The sequence below is a fragment of the Malus domestica genome, chromosome 06, assembly GCF_042453785.1.
Source record: "Malus domestica chromosome 06, GDT2T_hap1".
NCBI classification, from domain to species: Eukaryota; Viridiplantae; Streptophyta; class Magnoliopsida; order Rosales; family Rosaceae; genus Malus; species Malus domestica.
Window position 1 is genome coordinate 6,437,257 of NC_091666.1, and position 10,169 is coordinate 6,447,425.

Sequence of the window (10,169 nt, forward strand, 5' to 3'; positions counted from 1 at the left end):
TTGTTTCATCATTCTCTGGTGGCTTAGAGAAGTAATAATGATAAAGCAAAATAATAAAGAAAAATGAGTCTTATCTGCAATCACGGAAGAATCAAATTTTTTTTGGTAGCCCAACCCTTTGTGCGTCAGCAGTTAATTTGTGTGTGTTGTCCATGTCGGCTTTTCCAAAAAAGCTTCTTTAGTCTATCTCTTCCTCCAAATTTCAGAAAAGCACTGATAAAGCTTATAAGGCCTGTGAAGCTCAAATGCGACTTGGATTGCTGAGAAAAGTCGGCATCTAATACAACATTTTCCAACTCTTGATTCTTTAAAACATATTCCTCATCCTCTATGATGGGCCGCATCTAGGTGGTGGATCTTTCTGGCGAAAGAGGGATCCATCACTGATCCCCAGCAAAAGTAAGCCATGCATGATTCCTTGAGGGAATGAGTGGAGACTTCCTGAGCAGCCTAGACACACTTATTAGTAGTTGCATCAATGAGTGAGCTGTTACAGTTGCTGAAACTCCCACCAGATACTCGAAGGCGTTGGCAAATGACCACTTTGAGTTGACAGGGAGCGGAAATCCGTAGATGTACATAGTGGTCGCCTCTCTGGCTGTCACCATGAACAACAGCGCCGTCACCGAGGCCACCATGCACAATGCCCTTAAGCACAAATGCGTCACTTCAGCTCTCTGACAAACGGCGTGAGGACCTTCGTATCATGCACAACGACCATGAGGACCTTAGGTTAATGCCAGCCACCACGCGTCCGCCGCGGCCTCCAATTGAATTAGGAGCAACTGGAGCGCAGTATACGCCGGTGTAGGAGCAAACGTTGGAGCCATTCCAGGTGGTGGTGAAGTTGAAAGGGTCGGAGAAGATGGATGACTTCCAAGCTTAGAGGGCAACGTAGGCTTGGCGAAGCTTTGGGTTCTCAAACTGAAGAAGGCTTGGATCTACTGCTTTGACAACTTCATCAGTATCAGTAACAGCAGTACTAGTACTGGCGGATGCGCATGCCAACAAAACAAACAGCCAGCAAGGAGGAGGAGGAGAGGTGCCTCCTAGAATATGGAGGAGGATGAGACATTGGCATTGGTGAGTGAGATGGAGCAGATGGTAGGCAGACAGTCAGTCACATGTGTCTCTCCATTTTTTTTTTTTTTAAATTAGAAGCAGCTACTGCACAGAGAGATAGAGCTCTGTGTTTGTGTCGCTGGGTTTTGCAGATGCACAGTGGACAATGGTGAGGTTGTGAAGATTTCACGGTGGTGAGATGAAAAAATGAAATAGAACCAACATAGCTTTTTGTGTCGATTCCCACAGACGGCGCCAAATGTTGATGCACAAAACCAGAGGTCTTGGAACAACGTAAATCCGACCGTGAATCTACAAGAAAGTAAATAACACAAGATGTATCGTGGTTCACCCCAAGGTTTGTGCTACGTCCACACTGATATTGTATTTATCTGAGTGGCGAGGGAGAGAATGTGAGAGCCTCTATAATGAGAGTGAGGCTTTGAGAGGGGGTGAGAGGGCTTAGGAATTGGCCTCCCCTAATTATGAGGGTGAGAAGTCATTTTATAGAATAAGGGCTCCTCACTTATTACATATTTGCCCCTTCCTTTATTACATAATTACATTTAAGTCCCCCGAGTATTTATACAAGATCTAAATACGGAGGTCTTAAGTATGGTATAAACAATCATATTGTAGAAAAAATACATTTCAAATTGTTAGGGAAACTGTTGAAAAATTACATGAATAAAGAAAAAGGGAACCAAATAGCAATAAATAGAACCAACAACATCCACATGGATTAAGCCATAGCCTTTTCTATCATCTGTTGGAGAATAAGTTAAGTTTTAAATTAGTCTCCTTGATTCTTAAGAAACCTTTTGTAGTTGGCTTGATAACCACATCAAGTGGCCCAGTAATAAGGACGTGGACTACGACTCTTCAATAAATAAATAAATGTGGGAAGGTCCCGGGTTTGATACTCCAAGATGTTGAGTCTGCTTGACTATGGTCAGAGGTAGGGTGAAATTCCGCATAGACTCTCCGGGTCCGAAATGAGTGACTTGCAACCAGTTGTCTTCTTTTTCTAAAAATAAAAAATAAAAAATAAAATAACAATCTCAAAAAGTGAGGCCCATATAGAATAGCGGGCTTTTTGTTGTTGGTTTAAAGTGGACTGGACTGGACTCTCTTTGGTGTTTCGGAAGAGAGATTAAAACGACGTCGTAGCGAACGAAACCCTTCCGATTTGGCGCAGTCGGTTTTGAGCTGCCGAAGCAAAATTTTATGTGTTTGCAATTGTGAACATTGGAGACGCGCACTTTCACTTTTTACAGTAAGCACCTTCTACTACTCTCGTTTTCTTCCCCTCTTCATCCAAAGATCCGATCTAGGGTTTATCTAGGGTTTCTGCTCCATCTCTCTCTCTCTCTTCGATGACCATGTCCTCTCAGACCCCCGATATCTTGGGCGACCGTCAGTACGGTCAGGACGTCCGCACTCAAAATGGTTCTGCCTCTCTCTCCCCTCTGGGTTTTCCATTTTAGGGTTTCGTACTGAAATGCTGCTAATTTTGTCCGACTTTGTTTTGGTGAACACAGTGATGGCCTGCCAAGCTGTTGCAAACATTGTCAAATCTTCACTCGGCCCCGTTGGCCTCGACAAGGTCTCTCTCTCTCTCTCTCTCTCTCTCTCTCTCTCTCTATATGTATATTTGTATGAATCTGAGATGTTATGGGCGTTTAAGGTTTCAGTTGGGCTATTACTACTTTATACTTCTAGTAACGTTGTTTGGTGTCCTTTACTACTTAAAAGCTTCAAAATTTTCAGTCAATGTTTGATTTGTCATCAATAGTTCTTCTGTAGAAGTGCTTTTACTCATTAGTGATTTTGGTAATTTCAAAATTTTTATTGAAACCCTATGACATTCCCTTATTTTTCTAAAAAAAATCACTTCCAAGGAGAAGCAATGCTTCTTCATATAATTACTTAAAGTGATTTAATTCTTCTATAAATCACTCTTCAATTTTTTCTAAGCACTCTATTAGTGATTTCGCTCGCCCTAATCACTCCTAAACAGTGGTATGGAGTTTCATTCTTTTATTTGTTGTCCTTATGGTGAATTTGTATGCTTAAAAATCAATGGTGGAGTTGATGTTTGTCTAATGGAAGGGTTTCAGCTAGTTGAGCAGGCCCCTCATAGTGGAGTCAATGCTTAAAATAACTAGTGAATTCGTATGCCTAATTGTATAATATTATAAATTATGTATGCATGGGTTTCAGCTAGTTTACTATGTTTATTGATTGGTCATTTCAGATGCTTGTCGATGATATTGGTGATGTGACTATTACTAATGATGGAGCCACTATACTCAAGATGTTAGAAGTTGAGCATCCTGCTGCCAAGGTGTGTGGAAGTTGGTTATTTCTTGCAAATATGATAATATAGATGCGTTTATACATGTCTGACAATGCATTTATACATGTGTAGGTGCTTGTGGAGTTGGCTGAGCTCCAAGATCGAGAAGTTGGAGATGGGACGACGTCAGTGGTGATTGTAGCTGCAGAGTTGCTTAAGGTAATCCTATCTGTTTTTTTTCCTCACCCCACATGCTTTTTTAGAAGCAATATTATGTTCTAAAGGATTTTTTTTTTTAACTGGGTAATCAATGGTTTGCTTCTAATTCTGCAGAGAGCAAATGATCTTGTAAGGAATAAGATTCACCCAACATCAATAATCAGTGGTTACAGAGTGAGCACCTCTTCTTGTTTCTTTTTCTATTTTTGATTCAATATTTAGCAACAGCATATACTTGTAAAATATTTTGTGGCTTATAACATGGTGCTGTTCTTTTGTATTTGGACCCCTTATGTCTGACCGTATCACCCTCTGTGCAGCTTGCTATGAGGGAAGCATGCAAATATGTTGAGGAAAAATTAGCTGTGAAGGTAAGGTTCCTCCAGTAAATTCTTTTTTCAATGTGTGCAGTAAAAGGGTCTCTTGTTATTGGAATAAATTTCACTTTGGCTGTACAGAATACGTCGGAATTCTTTTCTGAATTTTTTTAGAGGTTTGGAAGGATCGCATATAGTGTGGAAAGAAATTAATAGTTCTGAACATTCAATTGACTCTTGCCAAAAAGGCTTACTGCTCGTACATTCATAGTCATAATTCATTGATAGTGTCTAGGCATTAAGCTTTGACATACAGAAATGTGTGGTTCATTTGTAAAACATTTGATACAAAAAATATTACTGTTTGTTTAATTGATTGTACCTTGATTTTCCTAGGTTGACAAGCTTGGAAAAGATTCTCTAGTAAATTGTGCAAAGACAAGCATGTCCTCAAAGTTGATAGGCGGTGACAGTGACTTCTTTGCAAATATGGTATGCTATTTTGAATTTATATTTCGTTAGAAATGAATGTTAAATGAATTGAATTTATTTTCGTAAGGGCTAATGTTGCTGGATTTGTCACTCATATGAATTCCTTTTCTCATGTAAAGTTAAATAGTTGGCAAATCTTATCTGCGGTTTCAGGAGCAGAAGTTAAACCCTTTGGTTTTTTTTTTTTTTTTTTTTTTTTTTCCTGTGCGTGTTTTAACGATCCTAGTATACAATTGCTTTTTCTAGGTTGTCGATGCAGTACAAGCTGTAAAGATGACCAATGCTCGGGGGGAAGTCAAGTACCCAATCAAGGTTGGTACTTGGTAGTTATGTATACACATGGTAGTGAAGTTTCCATCATGTGCTCATATGCTTCCTTATATTATTCTATCTTTTCTTTGTTATTGCTTTAGTACTTTGTCTTAGTTGCTCTTTTTTTCTTCAGGGGATTAATGTTTTGAAAGCTCATGGAAAAAGTGCAAGAGATAGCTATCTCTTAACTGGTTATGCACTAAATACAGGCCGTGCTGCACAAGGAATGCCACTTAGAGTTTCCCCTGCAAAGATTGCCTGTCTTGACTTTAATCTTCAGAAAACCAAAATGCAAATGGGTGTCCAAGTTTTAGTTAGTGATCCCAGGGAGCTTGAAAAAATTCGCCAAAGGTGATAAGATGATCGACCTTAATTTATACATCATATCATTGCATGTGTATATCACGTAACCAGCTTTGCACCCTGTCCATAGCATGTTGTTGGAGGGTATGAACACATTTTAGCATGCTGTGGTATAGAATAGGTGATTCTGCTGTGATATTATGTAGTCCTTTTCTCCATACCGCTAAAAAGACTTGGCTTAATCACCCTTTAATCATTGAAATTGTTAGGCCCATATTGAATTATGGAATGTACCTAGGATTCAAAAACTGCTATGAATCCTCGAACATAATGGTAACTGCCTCAAATAGATAGGCTTGGTAAGTTAAGGATGTTACTGATCATTGCTTACACTTGGGAAAGGATTTGAATCACTTTTTCTGTATTGATGATTGTCATTATGTTAAAAAGCCATCTATTGATGCTTTATTGTGTGTTTGGTAATGTATTGATGATATGTATATCTCTACAGAGAAGCTGATATGACAAAAGAGCGTATTGAAAAACTTCTGAAAGCTGGAGCAAATGTTATTCTGACTACAAAGGGGATTGATGACATGGCACTCAAGGCAAGATTCTTTTGTGATTTGTTTCTCTAACTTTTTTAGACAAGCCACAACTGATATTCAATTTTACAGTTCTAGATTATTAGCACTCCAAAAAAATCATCCTGCGGTCCTCCCCCTTTTATTTTGTTTGTCACTAAGGAGTGCAGGAAGACTTTGATGGAGTGCCAATAGCAGATCCCTTATTATCATTTTTTTTAAATTTTATATTATGGTTAATGTTAGCTTGGTCATACACCTTTGGACCAGGCCAAAGATTTGAATGGCTGAACACTCACAGTTAATGTTTTTGGCGATACTTTTTTTGTAGGTTCCTCTCTTATTTGAAAATTGTGTATGATCTTTATGATATGTTACTCTTATCCACTTCAATACATCTTTAGGACTATAAAATATGCTGTTGTTTAATACAAAAATGCAGAAGCTTGAGGTCTCAAAGTAACCATGTTATGAAACTAACGAGTAGTTGTACTGTCTTTATTTTAACTTCTTTGTTGTTCTTCGGTATACAAAGAAATATGATTTATATATTGGCGGTGTGGGTATATGTAGAGTCTTCTATGTGGCTTCACTGTTGTTAGTGTGCAATCTATCTACAATGAGTGTTTATCAATGCACCGGGTGTATTAAGCTCATCAATTGCATTAACTTTATATCCTTGGTTGTTTTTTCAGTATTTTGTGGAGGCTGGGGCTATCGCTGTAAGACGTGTTCAGAAAGAAGATATGCGCCATGTTGCTAAGGCTACAGGTGCAACAATGGTAAAATTCTTCATGTCTTCTCTAATAATACAATTGTCTTGCAGAGTAATTTTCCTTTGGAATCATCACGTGTCATATCCTGATCAGCCTATAAATTGAAAACAATACATGAATATGTAAATATTTTTTGTGAAGAACCTAAACCCAAATTTAGGGTGGAATACTTGATAACAGTACATCAGTGGACTCTTGAAAACACTACGTCGGTATACTACTAAACAATTCTTAATTGAAAACAATCAATCAGTGGACTACTTGTTCACTCATGTTGTATTTGTTTTTTATTGTCAAAAAGTAGATCCATATGCTGTATAACTATGTCATCTTGTGTTTTTTAATCTGTAGGTTTCAACTTTCGCTGATATGGAAGGGGAGGAAACATTTGATATGTCACTTCTTGGATCTGCCGATGAAGTTGTGGAGGAGCGCATTTCTGATGATGATGTGATTTTGATAAAAGGAACAAAAAATAACAGTGCGGTGAGTGAGTTCAATTAAATTTTTAACATTTTTCCCTGCTTGACTTGAGTTCTTATTCCTGAAGTTTTTGTGAAGTTTATGCATTTATGTGTAGGACATGACTTAGATAAGTGCGCATAACCGTGACCAATCTATTCAAGAAGTAATGAAGTTACACGAGTATTACATTTTCTATAATCATATGGTATGGACTGATTTTTTCAATATATTATTTTCAGGTGTCATTGATCCTCAGAGGTGCAAATGACTATATGCTTGATGAGATGGAAAGAGCCCTTCATGATGCTTTGTCTATTGTCAAGAGGACTCTAGAATCTAACATGGTAAAATTTGGCACTTCCTGAGTTCTTTCTCCATTGTTTAAAATGGGTTGGTGATCTTTTCTTTTAATGGTGTGCATTGTTTGGTAGTGGTGATAAATTAATTATTGTTTTTCTTTAATTATTATGATTGCAAGAAATTTATGGAATACATTGTCTTTGAGTATTTGTGGTCCTTTTCTTTTAAAAGATATCGTAGATCCTATATCAGCAACTGGATTGTTGATGCTTTTGTCCCTTTCCTCCATTTACTTGGGCTTTTCGATTAGATAACACATAGTAACATCTATTTAATACATCAATGACAAGAAAGGATCAGAACATTTTAAATTCACTCTCCTGAGCGGTAGGCAAGTGCCTTCGCCCATGAGCGGTAGGTCTCGGGTTCGAGACTTGGGAGCAGCCTCTTCATAAATGGGGGTAAGGCTAGCCGACATTCACCTCTCCCAGACCCTGCGTAAAGCGGGAGCCTTGTGCACTGGGTACGACCTTTTTTTGCTATTAATAAGGTACCTTTTCATGAGAAATGGATTTTGTCTGTTTACTTGATTTGTGCAATGCAATTTTTTTTTTGTAATTCTTCCGAATCATGAGTGCGTGTGTGTGTGTGTGTGTTGGATGGGGGAGGTGTGGGAGAACTTAAAATGTATTTTTCAATGGAAAGAAAAAGATAAAACTGGGAAGGTTTCACCACCGAGCTTGATGATCGTGGGTTCTTTATGAGTTTCTTGTTATTTACATTCATTGGTATAATACCATACAGGTGGTACCAGGTGGAGGTGCAGTTGAGTCCGCATTGTCTGTGTATTTGGAGAGCTTTGCTACAACATTAGGATCACGTGAGCAGTTGGCAATTGCTGAGTTTGCTGAAGCTTTGTTGATTATACCAAAGGTTCTAAACATCTTAGAGCATGTTGTGTTTTAGTGGTCTTTCTGCTATTCTTGTCTGTTAATGGTGTTTGTATTGTGACTTTTATCTGGTTTAGGTGCTTGCCGTCAATGCTGCCAAGGATTCTACAGATCTAGTTTCAATACTACGGGCCAACCACCACAGGGCACAAACCAAGACAACAACCAAGACTGACAAGAAGGATAAGGATTATTCTAGGTATTCTGATTATTGCCGTGGCAATTCTTCCCGATTGCACATTTTTTTCTTTTGGGGAATGCTTACTGTCAGTGTTGATTTCCTTTTTGGTTTCCGTAGTCCTCTTTGTTTATGGTGTGTCTTTATATTGAATTTTATGGCATTGTGATTATATATTCAACTGAAATTATTCTGTCTTGGATGCATAGATTGCACATTCTGTGACTGAATACTTATCGGGATTGCTTTAAAATTGTTGCAGCATGGGCTTAGACCTATTAAAGGGAGAAGTTCGTAACAACCTTGAAGCCGGAGTCATTGAGCCTGCAATGAGTAAAGTGAAGATAATTCAGGTACAAAATCCTAGATACAAATCAGTAATAATTTTGGATAAGTCTTGTTCAATTAACAGCCTTGCAATGTTTGTTAACTTGAAACATTTTTTGTTTGGCAGTTTGCAACTGAAGCAGCTATTACCATTCTCCGAATTGATGACATGATCAGGCTAGTCAAGGATGAAAGTCAAGAGGGTTAAGATGCGTGGAGTACCATTTGACCCTCTGATTTTGAAGCAGAAGGGTGGGAAGCGAATCTGTGCTCGGCGAGGATTTCACAGTTTATATTCGTTCCATGCGCTAAAGATGAAGGATTTTGTTCGTGTAGTTGTGGGTGGGAATTGCTATTAAACTCTAATTTTCGGCAAACGGTTTTCTAGTTGAAGGGAGTTGTTTTGGGTGTGATGGAGAAGGGATGGTGGCTTTCCCCTTGAACACACATACGTGAAATGTTTTGTATGATTAGGTGACTGGATGGTTGTAATGGCTATATTTTCCAAACATACATATCAAACTTTTTCTGTGGCGAAATGGCGTGGTCCTTGTTTAGCTTCTCTAACTTTTATACATGTTGAATGATTTTCTGTATCGAAATGATTTTCGAAACACACTTGTTCGCTCCTCCTCAAGGGAGGAGGAGGGGACCGGGACCAGAACAAGAACTCGGGTGCAAGGGCGAACCTTTTAAACCCATTCAACGACAAGCGACTCTAAACACTCCCGATTGTTAGCCGATAGAAAACGCTTATCAGAACCTAAAAGGTTATCTCATAAGCTAAACAAATTCAGTTTCTTTGGAACCCAAAAATTAAGCCAGCCAGTCCTAAACGCGCCACAATTGGTGGTGCAGCGCCCGCAAGCGTGTTTGTTTGAGGAGTGTTTTTCCGACAGTAGATGGATGCCAAAATCTCGTTCCAAAATTTTCAATGACTAGGAGCACGACCTCTTCTTGTTTGGCACATTGGTTTAATGACTTGCCATCAATATGAAACTACATCTTTATCTTCTTATATATAAAGTCAAGGGCCCAATGAACAGTGTTTTTTGCTGTCACAAGTTTCACAAAAAATAATTGGACATAAATGCCCCTCAAATAAATACCTTTGCACGCACATGAGCGCATGCATAAATGCTAGTTTATATATAAAGCCAAGGGCTCAATGAACAGTGTTTTTAGTGTCCCAAGCTTCACCAAAATAATTGGACAGAAATGTCCCTCAAATAAAAAACTTCAAAAGCAACAAAAAATAATGCATCAAATATTTATTTATTTTTTTACATTTTTTACTCTTTTACAATAATTGTTATTAATTTTGCACTCAAATAAAAAACATTATTCATGAGATATTGGAGGGTTTAAAAATCTAAACAACCATGTAACCATCGTGTAAGCGTAGAGGATGCAATTACAAGCATTTATATATGCTTTCACATTTTTTAGACTCATACATTAATGAATATATAAAATATTTATTTTGAACGCCCTTAAAAGTACTATTCATGAGGGTTTGTATGGTTTTAAAAATTCAAAATGATAATGTACCCATCCTCAAAGTGTAGAAGATGCGATTACGAGT

The 10,169-nt window shown here is 38.1% G+C and overlaps 1 protein-coding gene across 1 annotated transcript; it reads left to right on the forward strand.

Annotated features, from left to right (window-relative positions):
• The first annotated feature begins 2,200 nt into the window (after positions 1-2,200).
• Positions 2,201-9,123, forward strand: LOC103436969 (T-complex protein 1 subunit alpha). The gene is made up of 17 exons (XM_008375431.4): positions 2,201-2,511; positions 2,604-2,668; positions 3,320-3,409; positions 3,494-3,580; positions 3,695-3,754; positions 3,901-3,951; positions 4,294-4,389; positions 4,636-4,701; positions 4,835-5,052; positions 5,516-5,612; positions 6,284-6,370; positions 6,716-6,850; positions 7,069-7,173; positions 7,934-8,062; positions 8,157-8,278; positions 8,520-8,610; positions 8,712-9,123. Exons 1-17 carry the CDS (start codon positions 2,439-2,441, stop codon positions 8,790-8,792), a joined length of 1,653 nt encoding a protein of 550 aa, XP_008373653.3. The 5' UTR covers positions 2,201-2,438; the 3' UTR covers positions 8,793-9,123.
• The last annotated feature ends 1,046 nt before the right edge of the window (positions 9,124-10,169 follow it).

Coding starts and splice junctions, on each gene's coding strand:
- LOC103436969 (XM_008375431.4), top strand. CDS start 2,439: ATGACCATGTCCTCTCAGACCCCCGATATCTTGGGCGACCGTCAGTAC. Junction 5,613..6,283: donor TTGATGACATGGCACTCAAG/GCAAGATTCTTT, acceptor TTGTTTTTTCAG/TATTTTGTGGAGGCTGGGGC. Junction 7,174..7,933: donor GGACTCTAGAATCTAACATG/GTAAAATTTGGC, acceptor AATACCATACAG/GTGGTACCAGGTGGAGGTGC.